Source organism: Sphaerodactylus townsendi, linkage group LG04 (genome assembly GCF_021028975.2).
Source record: "Sphaerodactylus townsendi isolate TG3544 linkage group LG04, MPM_Stown_v2.3, whole genome shotgun sequence".
NCBI lineage: Eukaryota > Metazoa > Chordata > Lepidosauria > Squamata > Sphaerodactylidae > Sphaerodactylus > Sphaerodactylus townsendi.
Window position 1 is genome coordinate 135,964,352 of NC_059428.1, and position 24,278 is coordinate 135,988,629.

At 45.5% G+C, this 24,278-nt stretch overlaps 1 protein-coding gene across 1 annotated transcript in view; it reads left to right on the top strand.

The window, feature by feature from the left end:
* Positions 1-20,402: 20,402 nt before the first annotated feature.
* The window catches only part of DGKH (diacylglycerol kinase eta), a 109,127-nt gene continuing 105,251 nt past the window's right edge, over positions 20,403-24,278 (top strand). Inside the window, 1 exon segment of the mRNA XM_048494860.1 lies at positions 20,403-20,731. Coding sequence (XP_048350817.1) covers positions 20,621-20,731 — 111 coding nt within the window. The 5' untranslated portion in view covers positions 20,403-20,620.

Genomic DNA, 24,278 nt, shown 5'->3' on the forward strand with positions numbered 1-24,278 from the left:
AATCTAAAAATGAGCGTGAAAACCACAGGAGAAATTACTTCAGCCCTTCTCCCAGCCCCCATTATCCAGCAATGGTTCTTCTCAGGCTTGATACAGCTGTGCACCTCCCACAAGTCTCAGATAACGGCTCCAGCGTTCTCATGAGAAGGTCATTCCTTAAGAAGCACACATAGCGAAAGCAGCACAGATCAAAAACAAACATAAGCAGATTAAATACCGCCAGATCTCTCCCAGATGCCACATCTTCTGTTCCCACCTGGAAAGCCTGAGGAATCTAGGTCAGGGCACTCTACATACAACTGCATTGTAAATCTCTGTTCTGATGTGCTCCCACCTGCTGGGAATAAGAGCTATTGGCAGATGCCCACCAGAAGGCAGTGGCAACTATCTTGGCTGGATCATGCAAACAGCTGCCATCCTCAGATCTTCTGCATTGATACTGGCGACCTCATAGAGTTATCACAGATGTCAGCACCTTTCATTATTCTGCTGGAGCACCACATTATCAACACCTGTGAAGAAATACCTTCCTCTCACCCTCACTTTAAGGTTTGAAGGGAACATTTTAACCATTTTTGGTCTTTTCTTGGAGCAGAATGCTAGCCCTGCCCAGCCACCCTTTAGAGAAGCTAATACAGGTAGTGAGAGACAATGGGATGGGTTAACCGCCCCCCCCCCCCGCTTCTCTAAGCAGGTATCACAGATTGGGAGTCCTTAAAATGATAGAAGGCGGATGGATACGTGAATCGGCAGAAAAAGGTTCCTTGACTCAGACTGACCTGGTCAAGCAGGTGGAGACGAAGAACCGATAAAATTCTTGGGAGCAGAGAGGAACTCTTTCTTCTGACTGAGACCAAGGAAGGGATACAGCTCGTGCCTGGAATTGTGGAGGCAGCAGCCATTTTGACCATGTGCTTGGTTAGGGAGTTGGCACAAACTTTCAGATAATGGGAACTCTGAGGTCAGTAACATCCTAAGCTTCAGAGCCTGCCCTGCTTTAACAACTGATAGGGCATGTTCAGAGGAACTGCATTTATTCCTCATTTCTTTTGAATCCTTGCTCAATCTGGTGCAGTGCACAGTGATCCATGCAATGGTCACCTCCAGACTTGATTACTGTAACTCGCTTTATGCTGGCCTCCCTTTGACTGTGATCTGGAAACTTAAGCTCATTCAACATGCGGCAGCCAGGCTCCTCACTGGAGCATCCAGCGGGGACCAGATGCCACCAGTCCTGCACCATCTTCACTGGCTGCCACTTGAGTTCCAGATCACATTCAAAGTATTGGGTTTAACCTTCAAGGCTGTGAGTGGTCTGAGGGACTGTGTCTCCTCCCCGTATTGCACTGTCCAGGTTCCTCCACTCTTCAGAGGGGAACCTGTTGGAGCAGTGTTTCCCAACCTTCTCGAGGTCAGGGTACCTTTGACCTCACTCTTCATATCTCACGGTACCCCTGCTGCCACCCTCCACCTTCCCCTCCCATTGCCCCTGCTTGCCACACACCCCACCTTCCCCTCCCAGGGTGAAGGGTAGCACTGAGGGTGGTGGTGGCTACTGACCTTGTGGCTGGCCCTGCCCCATGAGCCAGCTCCATGTCCTTGCTGGCGCCGGTGGGAGACACCACAAAAATGAGGGGGGGCAGTAGTGTTGCCGCAGTACCCCTGGGACATGCTCACAGCACCCCAGGGTACCAGGGAACCCTGGTTGAGAATGGCTGCGTTGGAGGCTAAAAAGACATCCGCCTGGCCTCTACGAGGGCCAGGGCTTTTATGGCCCTTGCCCCTATGTGGTGGAATAGGCTTCCTAGGGAGATTGGGGCCCTGCAAGATTTGCAAAATTTCTGCAGGCTCTGCAAAAAGGAACTATTTTGTCAGGCGTTTCCATCTGGCCAGCCAGGCTGATCGTATTAACCCCATATTTTCATCTTGGCCTCTCGATGGGGTGGGTTTGTCGCCATCTGCTGTGGTTATTTTTTCCTATTTTATTGGATTTTGTGGTTGATTGTATTGTTTTATCCTTCTGTTGTTGACTGCCCTGAGCCCTGCGGGGGAGGGCGGGTTATACATTTAGCGAAATTAATAAATTTAATGAAGTAAATAAAAGTATGTTTGAAAACATTTTCTTTTTTATAAATACTTTTCAATGTTGGATGCTGATAGCAGTTCTCTGTGCCACATAGACCTCCACTGTCTTGGACACACTATTTTGAAAGGAGGACACCAGGAGAAAGGCTGGCGGTTGGCAAGCAACTAGCCTTCAAGTGGCACACCAGGCCATAAACCATATCTGTGGTACCCAGGAGAGGGGAAGTGGGAGCCACAGAGGCTAGGCCTCAGAATTGGAAAGGAAGCTGGGGGGGCCTTGACCCTCCCCAGTGGGAAATTCCTACAAAGGTCAGGTGGCAGCAAAACTTACCCGAGAGAGAGAGAGAGAGAGAGAGAGCTTTCCAGGAGAAGCTGGGCACCCCTGGTAGAGGACTGGGTGGAATAGGGCCTGCAGATCAAAGCAGGCCTGTCCTGTCACAATACCAATAATGCCTTGCATCCATATGGAGTTGTGCAGCTGAAGAAACATACACGGAAGCATAAAGCATGATGTTTGTGGAGACACTAGTCTCTTTTTTGAAATGTAATGCTCTGTACACTGATGGCAGACCACAGGCTAGTTAGATCATTAGGAGATAAGTGTTCTCTGCCACGCTGAAAGCAACCTGGTTGAGGAAGTAATTGATGGGCAAATAGCTTCTGTGGCACACTGCCTCCAAATGAGCTAAGCTGCAACAAACTTGATTACATTAAGAAACATAATAACATTGTGCCAATACTTGCTATTGTAGACAGCAGAGAAATTGTAGGCAGCAGATAAATTGCAGCTGTTTTGCTGGGGACAATCAATGCTATTAATGAGAAATGAGAAGTACCAAGACTATCTTGAACAACTACATGTCCCAAGCCTCTGGCATGCACATCCACACCCAGAGCAGACTAGTGTGTTACTGGTCAGACTACTCGCATAATTTTTCGGGGCTGCGATAAAGGCTATAACACTCCTCTGCAAGAATAGGTGTGGTCCCACATAACAACATCAGAAAGATAAGGAGTTCAAGCAGATACCTAATGGCTAAGGAGGGCTGATGGCGACGCTAACCTAACCCCAGCACCCCCCCCCCATCCACACCTTTAATACATTACTATATATTTTATGACTATATACTATATCTTTTATTACTATATATTTTACTATATATTACTATATATTTAATACATTACTATATATTTTATGAGTCTGCTATTACACTATAACAATCTCATCAATATTGATAACAGGTCTTTCCTATAAGCTATTTTACCAAAAATAGAATTATTAACATCCCTTAATAAATACCTATCCTTTAATATAGAAGACCATCAGGAGTTTTCCTAGGGAAAGTGTCACTCAGCTGTCTAATACATTTTTAAAATCAATGCTAAAGACACTGGCCAGCATCTCTTAATAACAAGCAACAATTTGTTACCACCAGGAAAATAGGAAAAATATTTTCCTGAGCCTATTGTTGAACTGCACTGGCTAAGGATCAGAGCAAAGAGACCAGTGTTGTCCAGAAGCCTCCATAAGGCCTGGAAAGGACGTGTATATGTGATTGTGCCAATGTTTTACATGGTTCCTTCTTGCTTTTATCCCTTTTAAGATTTAATGTAAGCCCCCTCAGTGTTGGATTTATTATTTGCCCAATGTTTAGGCTTATACTTTAGCTAGGTTCTCCAGTTGATTAAAGGTTTTATTACTGTTAATTTAGGATACTCTTGCTTATATGTATATGTGCTTGTACTGTATTGGAAGTTCTTTAAGATTTCCTCTAATGTTTAAGTTTAAATATGTTATTCTAGATATCTTTATCTGTTGGTAAAAGCAATAGCTTGTAGCAGCTGATATTAAGAGCCAAAGGAGCTAGCCTTGGAATTCAGTTTGGGCCAACACCCGGTAGATCTCTTCTTAGGCAAAACAAAGAACCCTTTGGAATTACAAATTAAATCTGATGACGGCACCCCAGACATCCCAGCTGTTGAAGAACGTGCCAAGATCGCCATTGGACCATTTGAACGTTCTTCTGTTGCGGGACTGAGGCACGGGAGCCTCAGGACATAACTCAAGGAAGCAGCCCATCTGATAACCAGATACCTGGGTGCGTTAACAGCCTCACCCAGTTTTATGAATGGACACTCTCCGCTCTCCATTTCATCTCTATCGTAAGGTCTTGTGGGAAGACGCTTGACAGCGCGATCTCATGGTCCCACTCACAAAGTTTTAATTGTACCTCTCTTTTTATGTGTTGATTGTTTTTATTGTTGTACGGTAAGGGACCTGCCCCCTTACCTGCCCCTTTTGATGGGTGTGTATAAAAGTTCTTGCGCTTGGCTACGAGAGCGCGATTCCCCTGCCTGAACTGTAGCCACCACTTTCGAATTAAAATACTTGGCTTTTGTAGAACACTGGCTTCCTGCGCCTCACTACATTGCATGAGCTGAAATCACGTAATGTTACCCGAACAGCAGTGGTAACAAATTGAAAGAGCATCTTGTTTTCATGAAGCCACTCTGCTATTGTTCTCATGAAAACGAAACCTCATTCAGCATCATTTAGGTGCATTTTCTATAAAGTAAGAAGCTTATACCTGATCTATGGTAGAATGAGTCTGTGCCTGCTCTCACCCTGACTTCTCTTCCCATCGCTTGGACAACCGATTAGCATGTTAGGACCATTACAGATCTCCACCAGAGTTTCTGGTTCCCTCTGAAGTTTTAGGTGGAAACTGCCTGCAAGGATGGCTACTCCTGAGAAGAGGTTTGGGAGAATGCTGCACCCTGCACCTTTCTCAATGGGGATGAGAACCAAACACAAAGTTCTGAGTGACACCCTTACTAGAAATGTGAGTGAGCATATGCAAAGTGCCTTTTTCTCAACACAGGGCTACCTCTCTGCTTAGGCCTTCCAATAAAGGGGTTTCAGTACAAAGTATATAATAAACTTACTGTAATACTATTAAAAACCTAAACCTGAGTCCATGTCACTGTGGCATCAAGACTAGACTGCTGTAATGCACTGTAAACTGGCCTCCCTGCAAAATCATTTAGAAACTGCAGTTGGTGCAGAATTCTGTGACTTGGCTATTATCTGGAGCTACATGGAGCATGCGTATTACTGTCATTCCACAGCCATTTCACCGGCTGGTGGCTGCCCATCAGTTACCAGGCTCAGTTTAAGAATATTGACCCTTACAATCCCATCATGATTGTACATATCTGCAACCACTTTGCTTTTTTGAGCAAGGTCTACTGCAGGTGCCAAGCTGCAAATGGGCAAGATCAACTACTGCTTGTACACATCATGCACTCTCTGCTGCAGCCTCCATTTTTTGGAATGGCTTGCCTGATGAGATCAGGATGTCCCCCCACTCTCCCGGTACTCTGCTAACTATGCAAAATTGAGTTATGAAGGAATGCTTTTTTACATAGGCAATTCCTTAATAATTATAACAGAATGGTCAGGAAGGTATTTTAATAAAGGAATAGGTCCTGTGGATGGTACTAATGTGTACAGTACACACTATCTATTGCTGTATGTATTATCCTACTGTGAAATTTCTGCATTGTTTAACACATTGTGTTGATACTTCTACTCTGTTTCAGCTTCGCTTTAGATCCCTGATTTATTTCAGATTTCTGCAATCCTAGTCTTCTCATATTTCCTGTGATTATGAGTTAAAAAGAACTCTCTGCATTCTTTTTTTTAAGGTAGCAGGTTTCTTATGTACTTCCAGAGGTGGGATCCAGCAGGTTCTCACCAGTTCCCGAGAGTGGGTTACTAATTATTTGTGTGTGCCGAGAGGGGGTTACTAATTGGGTTTGCTTTTCCATCTCCACGCCCTCGCCTCCCTGAGAGGCACCCTGCCTTTGAACGTGAAGGTTCCATATAGCAATTGCGACTAATAATGTAACTCCCTGAACTGGATTAATCCCTTTCAGGTACTGCAATTCATTGATTCTCAGCCTTTCGTACCTTTTATCTCACCAGTCTCTATCAAAGAACCTGTGTGTTTCACCATTGCTGTGTCCAGATTTGTGAGTTGGGGCATTTTCTAAAATGTGATGATGTTTTAGAAATGACCTGGTGCAAAAAAAATGTTGGGGGTCGTGGTGGGGTGGCTGCCCATGGGGGGGCATCCAACAGGTTTTGCCCAGGGCTCAGGTTTGCCTAGGTACGCCTCTGCCCCTTTTGCTGAGGGGGGGCTGGCGAGGAAACCTGTTACTAAAATTTTTGGATCCCACCACTGAGTACTTCCCCTTTCTGCTCTTGCTGCTGCGGTTTGCTCCTGGGCCCAGTTCAGGACAGATTTGATCAGTTGTTAGAAGGGTATTTGCCACTGCCACTTCCACCATCTGGAAAAGGCTTGCTGTCTGAAAGGGTGAAAGTGGCTCCACACCTGCTAGCCTTTAGAAACACCTGTAAGGCTACCCTGAATGAGACAAATTTTTACATCTATAATAATAAAATAATATGCATCTATGTTGATCTGTTTGTGGCAGGCATAACTCTTCAGAAAAGAAAGCCAGAGTCTCAAAACTGGCCACCAGCTTTAGGATGATCCTAGGAGTGACAGTGCAGAAAAGGATGGAAATTGGAACCAGATTATCCCCAGGAAGCTCCTGTTTCCATGCTATTTGCAACGAAAGTGACTGTCGTTTGATTGTGGCAGCTAACTCACCAGCAAATAAAGCTAGGGATCTCAAAATTAACCACCAGCTCCTGGATGATCATGCAGGGCCAAACATGATGAACCTCTTGAAAGTCCCTCTGCAATTTGCAATGGAAGTGACTGTTCAGTAGGTAGAAGACAGGAAGATAGAAGCAGCACAAACAGGGAGTTTGCAATATTGTCAAAGAACTAAACAAGTTTCTGGACCATATTAACAATATCTACCCGGATATCCAATTTACTATAGAAAAAGAAAACAAGGGAAAACTACAATTTCTAGATGTCTTAGTCATTTGCAAGCCTAACCAACACACAGTATACAGAAGACCTATACACACTGATAGATATCTACATAAAAACTCCAATCATCACCAAGGACAGAAAAGGAGCACAATAAAACTTTGGTAGATCGTGTAAAAAGAATCTGTAAACGCCACCTCCTTCAAGATGAACTGAATCACCTAAACTGGGCTCTACAGGCTAATGGTTAATTCACTATAGACATCAGAAGAGCTGCAAGACCAAGAACAAACCAAAGGAAAGAAGATAAACAGCCACCCAGAGGCAAAGTGTTCTTACCAGATGTGGAGAAATGGCTCCTTCCCCACCTTTTCTTTTTTCCCTCCCCTCCTCCCCTCAGGTATCATAGGCTCATTCCGCACATGCAGAGTAATGCACTTTCAAACTGCTTTCAGTGCTCTTTAAAGCTGTGCGGAATAGCAAAATCCACTTGCAAACAGTTGTGAAAGTGGTTTGAAAACGCATTATTTTGCATGTGCGGAAGGGGCATACATTTGGGGGACTGTAGAGATTCCAGATGAACCATCAGGAAATGCTGCCTGACCTAGGGGGAAAAGATATCTTGACCCAGCCTGACCAGGTCAGAGGAGGGTGGGGTCTGGGATCTGATAAATTGCTGGGAGTGAAGGGGCAAGGTCTCTTCTCTCTTTCCTTCTGCTGGGGAGCAGACCTCTTGCCTGGGCTGTGAAGGACACATGCTCTTTTTTGGGCCATGTGCTCAGTCAGGTAATGGGAACTCTTTGAGAATTGCAACCTTCTAAGTTTTACATGCCTACCCTATGTTCAACAACTCCTAGCTAGGATATGTTAAGAGATAGGGGCAGGGAATTCGCGGTTTCATCTCCTTTGTTTTGGAAACCCTTGCTCCATCTGGTGCTGTGCTAAAATATACTGGTATCCATTTTATTTCCAAAAAAATACTTTTAAACCTTTGATGTGGAGAACGGTTCTTTGTACCACGAATGCCCCACTGTCTTGATTGCGCTATCTAAGTAGGAGGAGAGAGAGGATGGCTGAGCAGCTTTTCTTCCAGGATATCCAATCAACCCTGTGGAACCCAGGAGAGGGGAACCAAGGGGAAACTGAGACAGAGGCCTCCCGGTTGGAAAGGAAGCTGGGGAATCCTGATCTTCCCCAGTGGGCAGTCCTCAAATCATCAAATGGTGGCAGCGGTTTACCCAGAGAGAAAGCTAGCCCTCCCCAGGAAAAGTTGGCAACCCCTGGGAGTGCAGAGATCGAACTTGTGTTGCAAGCTGAAGTGAAGCCTCAGCCACACAGACAGAGAAGAAGGTAGCTGCTTGAATGGTGTGCAAAAGAACAAAAAATTAGTTCCTTAGGCATACACATTTTCCTAAAGCTGCAACTACCATGAAATGAGTTAACTGGTGACCAACCAACTCACAATATTGCTAGAGCAACAGCAGAAGCCACAGTTTTACAAGAGTGTAGACTCTTGGTATGGGATGAGGGCACTGTGTCTCACAGGGCTGCATTGGAAGTTTTAGACTACACATTGCAGGAGTTGCAAAGAAATAATTGTGAGAGGAGTCACTGTGGTATTAGCTTGGACTTCAAACAATCCCCCCTTCACCGCATTATTCTGTGAGAAACTAAAGCAGATGAGTTGTGTCAAGTTGTCATATGCTTGGTGTGATGTCCAAAAAGCAGAAAAGCAGGTTGATACAGAGACCTGGCTTCAGAGGTAGGATCCAGCAGGTTCTCACCAGGTCCCGAGAGTGGGTTACTAATTATTTGTGTGTGCCAAGAGGGGGTTACTAATTGGGTCTGCTTTTCTGTTAGAAATTCCATTAGGTCCAAAAATCATAAAGTCCTGTTGTTTCCTATGTGGCTGGTTAGTGAAGGTAGAAAACGGGCTAATTCTCCCTGTTGGGCTGTTTTAAAAACATGTTTTAGAAATATGGTAAAATTCCTTGTTTAAGGAAAGTATCCTTCTTTTGATTTCTAGAAACAAAATTAAGTATTTGAAAGTATTACGTATTTGACAGGCAGTCAATTAGAGGAGAAGTAGTTGTTTCTGTTGGCAGTAGACGATAGGACTTGCTATAATGAGTTTAAAATATGGACAGAAAGATACCAGCTGGAAATTAGGGACTTTTTTTTTACAGTAAGAGTTTTTTACAGTAACAGAGAAATTATTAATGCCCCGCCCCCGGAATGCCCAGCCACGCCCCAGTCGTGCCCCGCCCAGCCCCATTGGCTCTACGCCACTGTTTGAATCCCACCGCCATGGGAACCTGTTACTAAAATTTTTGGATCCCACCACTGCCTGGCTTCATAAAGCAAATCCAAATCCAAATGCTGAGGGTTTTTATAGTCAGGTGTTCTGATTCATTTCTTTTGAAAAATAGTTATTTCTTGCAAAAAATGTATGGCAAATACTCACAATTACAAGAGAAAAACAGGGGCAAATACAGAGGTGGGATCCAGCAGGTTCTCACAGGTTCCCGAGAGTAGGTTACTAATTATTTGTGTGTGCCGAGAGGGGGTTACTAATTGGTGATTTTGCCAAGTGATTTTTGCCTTAGTTACGCCCCTCCTCTCAGCAGTAGCGCCCAGAACTTGAAGCAGTCTAGCAGGAGGTGCACCAGCGCGCGTGGCAGCCTGCGTCTGCGTGCATTTGTTTCCCGCCCAAGGGCTGGCGCAGCGGCTGCATCCTTGCCACAGCCCCACCCAGGAATGCCCCGCCCCCGGAATGCCTGGCCATGTCGTGTCACGCCCAGCCCCATTGGCGCTACGCCACAGTTTGAATCCCACCACCATGGGAACCTGTTACTAAAATTTTTGGATCCCACCACTGGGCAAATACCACTTTCTTGATTAGCCCACAAAGCACTTAGGGGCAGAGCCCCCTATGCAATAATAATGTAAACGTATTGAGCTATGGGGTTGGTGACGCCCCCCCATAAATAAATAAATAAATGTCTATGTACTTATTTCATTTGCACCCCACCTTTCTTCCCAAGAGTGGCACAAACTAGCTTGCGCTGTTCTTTTCTCATGGTTCATTTTATCCTCACAACGACTCTGTGAGTGTGTGACTGGCCCAAGGTCACTCAGCAAGTTTTCATGGCACAGCAGTTAAAATTAGAATGACGATGGTGGACTCATCCCAAATGGACCATATAGAGATTGTGCCGGCTGTTCGTGTGAATACTGCATAGGCAAGGGGAAATGTTCTTACTGCAACAGTGACCCCCAACTCTTTTTAGAATCTGGACTAAATGCTTTTCAAAACAAAAAGTAAAACCCCAAAGATACTTTCAAAAGCTAGTTTTGTACCACAGGCATAGTAATTGTTTGTGCAAAAGCAATTCTAACAGACTGTCGTCCATCACCTTTAATAAATGACAATAATGGCACTAAAGAACACAGTTCCAATGCATCCTCCTTCAGCACTTTACATTTTATCAGATAATCATAGAGTAATTAATTATACAAAAAAACTAACCACTTTGGGGAAAAAATATCAAATCTACTGCAATTAGAGGCGAACCTCTTCCATTTAAGCATTCCAGATAACTGCACTTTTCTAAAGTTATTGCTGAATGAGGATTTACATCCCATTTGAACTATTATTAAATTATGTAGAAACCTTGATATTTCTAGCCTTCCTCACATAGCTGAGCTCTCATCTCCAGAGAGAAACAGAGACTAAAAAGCAATGACTGCATAAGAGAGAACCAGTGGTTAAAATGAAGCTCCACAGAGCATTTCTGCCCGTGAATGCCACCGGATGCCTTTCCATGGGTATTAGAAAGTAAACTTTTCAGGGAATCAAAATGCTGGCATTACGCATATAAAACCCTGCATATATCCATTAGAGAGATGGCTTAGGGACAATCCGCAGGAGAGTTTTAGGAGTATGTAGTAGCCATAATCAGAAAAGGACTATGAAGAATTAAGTACATGAGTTTAATTCCATCCGCTTCCTGGTGTTAGAACAATGTGTGCTAAAGAACATTACAACACATTGTGCATTTCATCTAGTTTGAAATTTTTGTAATTCTACAGAGAGTTATCCGTGGGAACCTGTCCTTCTCTGAAAAGCTGTCAACAGCTTAAGTGGGACTGCTGTTTGTTTGTGAATTTAAACACTGTTCACAAGCATAAAGTTCTGAATGTGTGATAAATGACAGGGCTTTTTATAGTATCCGCACACCGGTGAAGTGGGTGCGGATGAGACGAAGCCCTAGGAATTCCTCCACTGACAAAAATGTGAAATGCTTCCATAGCTTAATCTTCTATTATTTAATGTTTGTGGAAACTGAAGAGTGGGCGTGTGATGAAGAATTAGTGAGGTTCTCAAGGGGTTGCATGTATGTCCAGCTCTCACATGGTCTGGGAATCATTCTAGCAGCAACATTCAGCTAGCCAGGATCAAATTTTGATTGCTGGCCAGTTTCTTTTGTTTTAGGCTTGAAAAAGTTCTATGGCCACAGCTCCATACAAACCCTCACAACAGGCCAATGAGAGAAATGCACTTGCTTCTCCACTTGGTCCCAGTCACATCCAGGGCTCCAGGTGGAACTGGAGATCCTCCAGAATTACAACTGATATCCAAACAACATCGATCAGTTATCCTGAAGAAAATGGCTGCTTTGGAGGGTTGAGTCTAGGGCATGACATCCATGTTGAGCTCCCAAACACCACCCTCCCCAGGCCCAGCTATTCCTGCAGAATGCGGGCGTGTCCTGAGGGGGATCTACAAGCGTGGGTCAGAGTCCTACCCAGTGGGGGTTTGCAGTTATCTCAGAAACTGGTGATGAGGTTTTCTTTGCAGGATCTGGTAGGTGGCCTTTAGCATCGATGGTCCAGGGTCAGCAGGCACCTCTGCAGTGTCGTGCCCTCACTGGCCCTCCTCAACCATCAACCTTGTGCCTTTCACTTTAGAGTCACTGAGCTGATCATCGGGGGGGGGGGGGGGTCATGACTTTTGTTGCTGGCTAAAGTACCATGCAGAGGGAAAGTGGCAGGGCTGGTACTTCGAAAGAATTCCACCAAGGAAGATTCCGGTGAGGAAGGCAAACCACCTCAACGTCTTGTGCCTTGAAAACCCCTTGCTGGGGTCCTATAAGTCACCTGTGTCTTGATGCACACTGGTGGGGTAAAAATCCACATAATGGATTTGGTTTTGTTTGGTCATGTACTGAGATGCAGTCACTTTTAAAAACATTAACCTACTTTAAGAAATATGTATCCAAATTGGAGTGGGTTCAGAAGAAGGTAACAAAGATGACTGGAAATCTGGCGTGAGAATGGGCCATAAGCCTAAAAATTGTATTTGATATTAAAGAAAGATGGATGAATAAGAATCAAATGATTCAAAAGGGTTTTTCTCTCTCTAGGCCAAGCTTGTTAGCTTGTCAGAAGTCACATAGCAGTTATGCAGGCAAGAAAAGATAAAATCTATAAGGTAGATGGTCACTACGGGCCAAAGATATAACAGAAGACACACCCATATATACTCGAGTATAAGTCGACCCGAATATAAGTCGAGGCACCTAATTTTACCTCAAAAAACTGGGAAACTTATTGACTCGAGTATAAGTCTAGGGTGGGAAATGCAGCAGCTACTGGTAAATTTCAAAAATAAAATAGATACCAATAAAATTCATGAAGGTATCTCACTGGTTGTAAAAAAAGTTGACTAAAAGCAATCTTCATGATCAGAGGACGAACAGGATGAAGGCAAGAAGGGAGACTGCCTGGCTGCTTCATGCCAAAGACTGTGAGTACCCACAAGGCCTCCCTCAAAAATGGCTCACTAGAATTTTAAAAATGACATTAAGCAAAGCAGTTTTTAAAGGAAGCAGATACTGTTTGCTAGCACCACCTTGTGAACATTATATGCTTTTATCCTTGCATGTTCAGGGACATATTTTATTCAAAGGTAAGATTTAGCCATTAGGAAGATCTACACTGTCTCTTTGTCTCCAACCATACTTGCTAAATAGCGCAAAGGGTATTTTTGTCCTTATAACTGTAAGATCCTCTCTTTTCAGCTTTAATTTGTACTGCTTTACAGAGAGGAATTTGCACAAAAACTCAGCTTGACCTGATTTACTAGTAACAAATCTTGACTTGCATTTTGCAGTCTTTAAACGCTACAAGTGCAATGGAATATCTCCCCAAGAGGATGCCATGCCTGTCAGAACACAAATTTCAAGGGCACCTAACACGGCATTCAGAGCCAATGGAGCAACTCTAATTGCAAAGACTGTGGCTTTATCAAAGCTGGAGGATTTACAAGCCTAGGTTTACATAAAAACACAAAAGGGAATGGTGAATTTAATACTCAAAGTTGAATGCAGGCAAAATGCTTCTCCCACAGCTGGTGTGATCTCCTTTCTCAGTGTGCTACAGCTTTGGTGGCCATCTTGGAATTACCGTATATACTTGGGTATAAGCCAAGGGGGGCTTTTTCAGCATTGAAAATGTGCTGAAAAAGTCGACTTACACTCAAGTATATGTGGTATATTTTATCACCTTGTTGAAGAGGGAGCAAGCTTGTTTTCTACTGCCTCAGAGACTAGGACATGGAGTAATGGATTCAAGATGAAGGAAAAGAGATTTCACCTAAACATTAGGAAGAACTTCCTGACTGTCAGGGCTGTTGGACAGTGGAATTCACTGCCTCGGAGAGTGGTGGAGTCTCCTTCTTTGGTGGTTTTTAAACAAAGGCTGGATGAACATATGTTGGGAGTGCTTTGATTGTGTGTTCCTGCATTGCAGGGGGTTGGACTTGATGGCCCTTGTAGTCTCTTCCAACTCTATGATTGTATGTTTCTAGGTCACAACTGGAATTTAAGGCAACCTAAAACTCACATCCTGAATGGAAAGTAGTTTATTGATCAAATTTAGGCTGCAGTCCCATGGAGACATATTTGGAATAAGCTCTGTTGAACTCAACAAGTCTTCTATAACAAAAAATAATACTTGGAAACAAAGCTCAGGCACATATTATGTCAGTTGCAATATTCAGAGGCTGAGAAAGTTTCATCATGGGAGGTGGTAGATATATGGGATTGTACTTTTTGCTTGAGGGTTTCAGAGACCAATGATAGTTAAAGGGTTGCCCTTCAACTGTAACCCCCAGCTCTGTTGATGTTTGGGTTTGCTGCACAATAGCACAGTAGCTGAGAATTAAATGTTAATTGCCACTTGAGTGGGTATTTACTGAGTGAGGACAAAATTCCAGCAGTGAGTCTGTTTTTGATTTACTTTATTAAAATCAAATTTTTTTGTACTTGTGGAAAGGAGACATGCCTGCCTACTTACAGCAGGCCATGACCTGCATAACCCAGGTTAGCCTGATATCATCAAATCTCAGATGCTAAGCAGGGTTGTCTCTAGTTAGGATTTAGAGTGGATACTACCAACCAAGTCCACGGTTGCTATTCAGAGGCAGGCAATGGCAAACCACCTGTTTGTTTCTTGCCTTGAAAACCCAACAACATAAGGGGTCGCCATAAATCGGCTGACTTCACAGCACTTTTTTGCCACCACTTACAGCAGAATGGTACTTACTTAACGTGAGTGCAAAGTGCCGTCAACTGACTTACTGACTTACAGTGACTTCTGGTGAGGTTTTCAAGGCAAGGGATTAAGCAGAAGTGGTGTCAGGAGGATGTTATCTATGTGATTGAGATGCGTTCCCAATTCAATGTAACTGCTTACAATAACAGATCAATGCTGCTAAAAAGATATATGTAACCAACCCGCACTATGTAACCACTGCCAGCTGCACAGTCTTTCCTTGATCCTTACTTTATGGCTTCACATGCTTTGTAGACAACTAGGCTTCCCCTGGTACCTCTGTCCCATGAGAAAAGAATTACATATGTTATCTTGTGGGGCAGGAAGCCAGGTGGCTCTCTCTTGCTATCTGCTGCTCACCTTGAGGTGCCTCAGCTTCAAAGAGTGTTTTTCACAAACTCTTGGGAAAATGGGAGGGGCCTTTCAATGGGGGTTAAAGGGGACTGTGAATGCAAATTTTGTCAGAACTGGCTTTGCCAAGTATGGTGCTTCAATATCTCTTCAATAAATGCTACTGATCCATACTTCAGAGTCTGTTTATTGGCTTAAGGTTCAGAGACCGAACAGGTGGTTTGCCATTGCCTTCCTCTGCTGAGTCTTGGAGGTTTCCTTCCAAGTACTGCCCCAGCTTAGCTTCCGAGATGGGGCTATACTATTCCATTCCACATCCCACTTACTACAATTGAACTATTTTTTCCATTTGATTGAGAGAGCGTTGATTGAATTACATTAAGACATTCTTTAATACATAAATATTTACAATTGAAAAATGGTAATATTTGCCCCGCTACAATTTTTTTAAAGTGTATGAACAGAAAGTTGGTGAAAACATGTTATGATTTATGTTAGGCTTTCTTAATGACAGGTCCTTCTGCAATCTTCTGGCAAAGAAAACTACAGAAGGAAATGTTTTGACCTAACATACAATTAAAATATGGAGTTTATGAGCACCAGCCTTGGGCAGTGGACAAAGAGACATCAGACAAAGTCATTGGAGTCAAAGCTTGATAGTTAAACAAAACCTTCTTGGTCAGACCCTCAATGCCATGACCTGTTGGGGTAACTGGGAGAAGGAGAGTTAAAAAGGCCAGAATGTAGAACATTTTGCTCCTATGCATTCGATTTCTTTAATTCGATTTCTTTATCAAATTTATTTGTACTCCACCTTTTACCCCAACATAGCTTACACAGTTCTGCTCTCCTCAGTTTAACCCTGGGAGGTAGGTTAGGCTGAGAGAGTGTGACTGGCTCGAGGTCACCCAGGGAGCTTTCACGACATAAAAGTGGCCACTGGTTCATCTGGTCAAGTATCCAGTTTCACACAGTGGCCAACTAGTTGCCCTAAAATAACTAACTGGACAAAGAAGTCAAAGCTTTCTTCTAATGTTGTTTCCAGCACTGGGGTTCAGAGATTTACTGCTCTCTAGGTATGGAGGATCATCAATGATTAGTAGAAGCCGTTGATGGATCTATTTGAATCTATCAGATCACCAAACTATCTATGGTAGTGGCCATCAATGTATCCTTCCGAAGTACATTCCTCAATTTTATTATTCATTGAGTGAAGTATGTGAATCTAATGTTTATCAGCTTCATTGGGTGGCCCCAGGTAGTTTTCTCTATCCACTTTCTCCAACCCATGCATAATGTTCTAAAGTTCTATCCAGATGTTCTACTTTAGCAGTTTTTAAATAAAAAAGCTGCAGCCTCATTATCCTTTCCTCATAGAAATTGTGCTCCAACCTTTTAATCATTTTGTTACCTTCTGTACTTATCCAAGTTCTACAAGATGTTCTGTGAGATACAACAACCAGAAATGTACACAGTATTCCACAGGAGGCCACACCATGGTGCAATACATTATTGGCTATTTAACTTTTAGTCTATTTCCCAATCATTCCCAGGATGGAGAGTTTGCCTTTTCTATTGCTGCTGCGCTCTGGGTTAACATTTCCATTGTGCCACCCAATACACACCCACAGTCTCTTCCTAGTCATGGTCAGTTCAGATTCTGGCAGCATATACTTAAAGCTGAAGTTTTATTTCTCTAGTGGAATCACTTTCTACCTACCACAATTGAACTTAATCTGCCTTGTAGTTAGTTGCCTGTTTACTCTGTTAAGTGAGGCTCCTTTTGGACGGTTCAGTTTTTCTTGGGATCTTCACCATCTTCAAACCTGTTTACTACATTTCTCATCCACATTTCCATTTAACTTATAAACATATTAGTACCACGAGTACCAATACTGATCCTTGGGGGACCTGTCCGCTTCCTTCCTTCCACCTGAGAACTGTCTATTTCTACTTTCTTCTTCATGTTTAATTTTTAATCCATAGAGAGGGCTTACCCCCATTTCATATTTGATAAATTTACTCAGTTTTGATTGAAGTTCCTTGTCCAATGCCTTTTGGAAGTCCAAGTATATGATATCTACTGGATGACTGTAATCCACATGCTTATTACACCACTCAAAGGACTCCAGAATGTTGGTGAGACAGGACTTCTCAGAAGCCATGCTGATCTTCTCTCCGGATTTGTTCCCCAATGTGCCTTTCTTTAACAATAGTTTCTTTAAGGAAATTGGTTTGTACTTCCCTGGATGCTGTTTTTAACAACTGGTGTAGCATTTTGCTACATTTTCATGCCTTGACTGCAGAAGGTGGTTTTAGCAACATGCTACAGCTGGTCAGGGGAGGAATAATTTTCCATTTGAGTTTATTTATTTATTTATTATTAAACTTGTATACCGCCCTCCCCCGAAGGGCTCAGGGTGGTTCACAGCAAGCAAACAAAACAAACAGGCAAATAAAAACAAATACCGTACATTTAGTACTGGTCCTCATTAAAATACAGCGCTCAAATTATAATATACCATTTCAAAAACAACAAATGGCATCTAACAGCTAAAACTCCTCGGGGGGGGGACAGCAGGGGCTCAGTTTGTTGTTAAAGAGAGGCTCACATCAGCGGCTGGCCTCACCAAAAGCCCGGTCGGGATATAAGCTTCAGTGCTTACAGGCCCTGTGGAACTCATTAAAGTTGTCCAGGCGTTCCACCAGGCAGGAACCCAGAGGCCATAAAGGCCCTGGCCTGAGTGACCCAAAGCTGTAGCAACATCATGGAGGGGCCGGGGATCACCAGCAGATTGGCCTCTGTCCAACGCAGAGGCCGAATTGGGACATATGAGTTAAGTGTGCACAAGAACTTGTTTGGAATTTAAATACAATTATAGTATATTAAATACTACCTTTGTTGGTTTTAGAATGTGGCAATTGTAATGTGGCACTCCAAATTCAGAAGTAGCCACTGCCCCAGATTAAGTGTCTCTGGTTATTAGCAATGTCAGTCTGTGAGTAAATGTAAAGTTTTCCTCCAAGGAAGACTTTGGGATATAGCTTGGGTTATAGCTTTTTCACTATATTTGCTTGAAGATAAAATGTTATGAAGGGATCCCTATCATTTTTGAGCCCATTAGTTCCTTTGGAATTCAGACACAGTGCTGATGGGCACTGTTACAATCACTGGACTCAGAGAAGGAGAAATTTGTATGCTACAGGGTTTCCACCCAGATGAACAAAGGATCTTTTGACTATATATATATATATAGTCAAAATATATATATATATTTGACTCCATATATATATATATGGAGGTTTTATTCCTGCACAGTATTCCCAAGAGAAAAAGCAACACAGAATAACTGATTCAGAGTATATGAAATATTTATTTTCTAGCACTCAGACACGCTAACTCAAGACACACTATAGGTAGACTAAAATTGCCTCTAACGTTTGAGACCACAAATACAAGGAAAACCCAGAATAAAACCACACTTTTCCTTCCATGAAACACACACACAAAACTAAAAATGGAGCCAAGAATGAGGGGGAAGAGACAAGGGTAGGGACGGGGAAAATGGTTAATACTACTGACCCAAGTTAAGTGAGAATGTGAGAAATGCAGGGAGTCTGTGTAGCAGAAATCCAACAGAGAGAGAGGTCTGCAAAGCAGCTGCAGGAAGATCAAGATAGTGAGAGTATCTGGCATACTTTTCACCAACCTGGGCAGATTATTTCATGGGGAAAAATTCCATAGCTCAACATGTGACTTTTAAGACGTTCCCAAGGTTAGGATTAGATAAGTGAGAAAAAAAATGAATTTGGTTAATCCAAAACTAACTTCCATCAAATATCAGCAGGAAGGTTAGGAAATGGTGCTTCACATTCTAAGGTAAGAAGACTGATGAATGCTCTTAGCACAGTGACAAAGAATTCATTTATGCCAATAAAGGTTATTGTGATTGTGATAAAGAATTCAAAGGAAGGCAAATTGTCCTCTTGATGTCCATCCTGGGTGGATTGGATATTGAGCTCTTTTCGATGATGCGCTCTTCGAAGTTTATCTCAGGGATCCTCACTGCACTTTAGGCTTTCAAGGGGGTGCCTCACAAAACAACCAAGAGGTGATTGGGCATCAAATCGGTGTGTCTCAAATGACGGAAGAACAGAGGCCTTATAGGCGCAACTGCAAAATGTGTGCTTCAGATGGCAAAGACAACCACAAAATGTCAGGGAGTTTGGCTGTGTATAATTCTCACAGACAGTATCTCTTTAGCGTTTCATAGGGAAGATGCTCAACAAGATCCCCCTTTTAAAAAGCCCCTACAGCAGTGATGGCGAACCTATGGCACGGGTGCCAGAGGTGGCACTCAGAGCCCTCTCTGTGGGCACGTGCAAACAGAGTGCCCCCCCCCCCCACATCTAGGCTGGCTTGGGCCACTGGGCTTGATTATTAGCATTAAACCTAAGACCTAGTTTTGGGGAAGCAGTGTAGGTAACCCTGTTAAGCACTGTTAAACCCGCTGATTTTCATGTGAAGAAATAAAGAACGATCCTTTACCTGGGAGTAAGCTCAGTTGCTAGCAATGGGGCTTGCTTCTGAGTAAACCCTCCTAGGGTCGTGATTCACCCATTGGAAGAGTTGCATGGTTGCTTCAAAGCAAAGCCACTGACTACCGCCAAGATTACTCCTGAGTAAAGCATGCCTCGGAGTCAACTGTTTTTTCTAAACTAAAACCTCAGTATTCAGGTTAAATTGCCGTGTTGACACTTTGCGATAAATAAGTGAGTTTTGGGTTGCAATTTGGGCACTTGGCCTCAAAAAGGTTCGCCATCACTGCCCTACAGGTTCTCCTTCAACAGGGACGGGTGGGACCACTTATCTCATCATCACACAGTGAAGGTGCTTGTGTCGTGATGGCGGCTGCTGCCCCAAAGCAAGTCTATTTTGCAGGTCTGCAAGCCCAGCTCGACAGAAGTCCCACCTGCTTTCCAAAAACACGGGGTGGGGGCCGAGAAAGGTGCTGGCTGCACCCCAGGGCACGGGGGGGGGGGGGAGGCATTCCTGCCATCATGGGCTCCAATGGCGCGGATTTCCCAATGAGTATGGCTCCCTAACCTTTACTTCAGTGGGTCAGCCCCACTCCCAGAAGCCACTCACCTGAGTCTGTGGGGGGAGGGCACGAATTCCCTTGGCGAAGGAGGCTTGACTGAGAGAGAGAAAACGCCCCCCCCCCCCGCCGCCTTTGCACACCTGCCCGAGGCTGCCCCCCGCCCCAGCGCCCCCCACGGGCTGGAGCCACGGAGCCTGCCCTGCCCTGCCCGAGGAGGAGGCGCTTCCACCCTCACGTCCCCAAAGCAGCGCAGGAGAGGCCACGCCGCCGCCGCCGCCACCTTCTTCCCGCCAAGCGCTGAGGCGCCCCGCCTGCGCCCCCTCCTCCTCAGGGCGGGCCGAAGATGGCGGAGCGGCGCGGGCGGCCCCTCCCGGCTTGGGCGATGCCTGCCGCCGCCGCCGCCGCCTCGTCTCCGCCCCGGGAAGAACCAGCGGCCAGCAGCAGCAGGAGGAGGAGGCGGAGGGAGCCGAGCCGAGCCGGGCTAGCTGGCGCGCTTCCCGCCCTCCTCCGCCTCCTGCCGCCGCCGCCTCCGCTGCGCGTCTCCGGCGGGCGAAGATGGCCGAGGCCGGCGGGGCGGCGGAGGAGTCGTCGGACAGCGAGGGCGAGCACGAGGGGCCCCAGAAACTCATCCGCAAAGTCTCCACCTCGGGGCAGATCCGCAGCAAGGTAGGCGCGCCTCGGCCGAGGCTGTTGCAGGAGCCCCGCGGCGCCGGCGGGCGGGCGGGCGGGCGGGCAAGCAAGGGCGGCTGAGGGCGCCACGGGGACCCCGCTTCCCGCCCCTCCGCCCCTCCGCCGCCCGCGCTCCCCTTCTTCTCCTTCTTCCGTCGGCGGCTGCCTGCCCTGCTGGTGGCTTCGGCGGCTTCCTGGTCGCTTCCTCTCCGCCCGAACTTGCCCGGAAAACTGCCTGCCCCGACCGGCAGCCTCGGCTCTGCCCTGTCCCGGCTCCACGCTTGGCCAGGACAACAGTAGCAACAACAACAGCAGCCAACAACCCGCGAAAGAACCGGCAGCAGCTGTGATATTAAACAGCATTTAATAACAGTGACAATGACTATAGCAATATCATTTAATAAGAAACGCTGCACGATTTTGGCTGCCTTGGCGGGGGAAGGACGGCGGCGGAAGCCCCTCAGTCCGCGGTGCCGCTGCTGCCGTCCAGCAGCAGCAGCAGCTCCCGACCTTTTTTCGCTCGCCACCCTTTCCCCCCAAATTGTACCCCCCCCCCATTAGCAGACGGCTGCATCATTCCTCGCGTGTACCCCAAACGCTGTTTCGCGGCAGACCCCGGGTCGGGAGCCACTGCTGGGAGGAGTCTGCAACCTGCGGCTCTCCAGATGTTCATGGACTACAAATCCCATCATGGCCATGCTGGCAGGGGCTGATGGGATTTGCAACCAGTCGAACATGGCTGGGGAAAGCAAGTCTGAGCTCGCTCAAGCTCATGGGAAGCCACCCCCTCCCGGGGAGATCTAACTCGTCTCCCGGAAAGCTGGCTCTTGCCGTGAAGTTCAGCCCTCGGCCCCGCAGCATCCCTTCAGCCGGGCCAAGACGTGAAGGGGTTCAGGTGGATGCAGGACCTGCTCGCCGGGTCTGTTCTGGTCGGAAGCTGTGCAGGGCCTCCTCTGGTTCAGATGGGGACGGGACCGGCAGCAGGCAAAGCCCAAGGTTGCTCCACAGAGGCAGGCGACTGCAGAACCGCTGCTGCTGCACATCTCTTGGCTCCAAACTCTTGGCAAAAACAGAAGTCTATAAAGCAGAGCTTATGGTGCAGGTGGGTGGGTGGGGAGAATAGTTCTCCTGCCGTGGCCGGCCCTGGTGGATGGTTTGGGTGCCTTTTTTGGTGTAGACTGTTAGTTTCAAGTGCTTTGCATCGTTTCCAGGGGCAGGCCAAAGTAAAGGCTCTTACAAACGCTCCCCAGGATGTTAAGGGTTTTACTGCTGCCTGGTTGTTGTTTGCCATCATGTCTTTCAGACGCAAACTTGTGCACTCTTGTGCAAGCCTTGGGTATGGAGTCTGGCATGTGACAGTTTGCTTGAGACAGTGTACATTGTGGGGAGAAACAGGAGTTTGAGTAAAGAACTGGCATCATCAATATATCTGACTCTCGGCATAGCCAAATCTGTGAATCCTTGGGACCATGGACAGACAAAATAGATTTTCCTATAAAATGGATGAAAAAATGAGAGAGAGAGAGGGGGGGATTACCCCCCCCCCAAAAAGGATAAGAAGTCATGTAATGTTAAGAAACTAATTTCTGTGTGGTGGTTGTGGGTTTTCCAGGCTGTGTGGCCATGGTCTGGTAGATCTTGTTCCTAACGTTTGCCTGCATTTGTGGCTAGCATCTTCAGAGGTGTCTCACAGAGGGAAGTCCGTTACACACTGTGTCCAGTGTTCTGTGTGGTGATTGCTAGGCAACCCCAACACTATTGCCAGCTTTCAAGATTTGGTTTCCCTCAGTAAAATACAGAGGCAGGGCCCTTTCCAGGTCTGTTTTGGCCTTTGAGGGAGGACTTATCTGAGCTACACCCAACAGCAACCATTGAGTAACTTGCTACCATTCAACTTTTGCAACCCACCCTTGCAGGGCTGTTGCTACTGTTCACCAGCAGCCACCCCACAAAAGCCAATGTCAGGTAGTTTTTAGAGTTTGACTAAGATCTAGGAGACCAAAGTTTGAATCGCTATTCTGCCATGATGCATTCACACTAGGTGATCTTGGGCCAATCACGTATTCTCAGCCTAGCCTACTTCACAGGGTTGTTAGGATAAAACAGAGGAGAGAGAAGAATGGTGTAAGCTGCTTTGGGACACCATGGGGGGAAAATGAAGTTTATAATACATATAGTTTACCATGATGGGGGGCAGATAGAGGTAGGTTGGTTGGTGGAGGGAAGGAGAGAAAGCAGCAGGGAAAGGCAGGTGGATGTGGAAGCTGCCAGGAGGAGAGAAAGAAGAAATGGTGTGGAGACCGGATGCAGGGGAAAGGGAGGTGCACCCAACCAGTCTTGTAGATTCTTCACTGCAAAGCCAGGCCTGGCTGGTGCCATGCAACTCCACAAGACTTTTGCTGGGAAGTGGGACATAGTAAAGGTTGAATGGGGAGGGGGATGTCAGGGTGAATTGCTGGTGGTTGTGAAGGAAGCATAAAAAGGGAATAGGCTTTGTGGATTTTCATGGGAAGAAATGGCGAAGAGAGAAAATTGAGATGCCCTTGGCAAGTCCCTTTTTAGATGCTTACATTTTAAACTTACATTTTAAAAAGATGTAGAATTGGAAATTTAACAATGGGAGATTACTGCAGGCTGTTAGTCAGTCTGCACACACAGGGGCATATCTGCCATGGGGACATGGGGAGTCAAATGTCCCCGAGCGCCCCCATTTAGTTATGCCCCCCCTGCAAAAAATTCAGTTTTGTTTGTGTTTTTTGTATTTTTAAGAGTTTTTTTTTCAGTTTATGGCCTGCAGGGAGGTGCTGTTTTTAGGCTAGCAGCACCACAATTTCAGGCAGACTCTTCTGATGATGCCACCCAGGTTTGGTGAGGTTTGGTTCAGGGAGTCCAAAGTTATGCACTCCCAAACGGGGTGCCCCATCCCCTATTGTTTCCAATGGGAGCTAATAGGAGATGGGGCTACACCTTTGGAGGTCCATAACTTTGGACCCCCTGAACCAAACTTCACCAAACCTGGGTGGTATCACCAGGAGAGTTTCCTAAAGATACCCTGAAAGTTTGGTGCTGCTAGCTTAACAATTGCACCCCTGACATCAGACACCCCCCAAATTTCCCCAGATTCTTCTTTTAAATCCACCCCCTTCAGCATGGACTTAAAGAGAGAATGTGAGGTCCCCAGTTTAAACATCGAAAGTGATGCTGTTTTAGTGTGGGGGAGAATCCACCCCCAAGCAGCATCACTTTCAATGTTGTTTTAACTGGGGACCCCAGATTCTCCCTTTAAGGTGGATTTAAAAGGAGAATCAAACACCATTGAAAGTGATGCTGTTTGGGGGTGGATTCCACTGGAGGTGTTTTGTGAGAGATGATGCTGACATTTGTTTGGTAAATGTTTTGCTGGGAGTGATTTGTGAGAGATTTACATTCTTAATAACCATTTGCACTGGCTTGGAGCTGTTTCTCAGGCTAACAACTTATCACATAGGGTTGGTGTGAAGACAAAATTAGGAAAGAGAGTTGGTGGGGAGAGAGCCATGTGTGT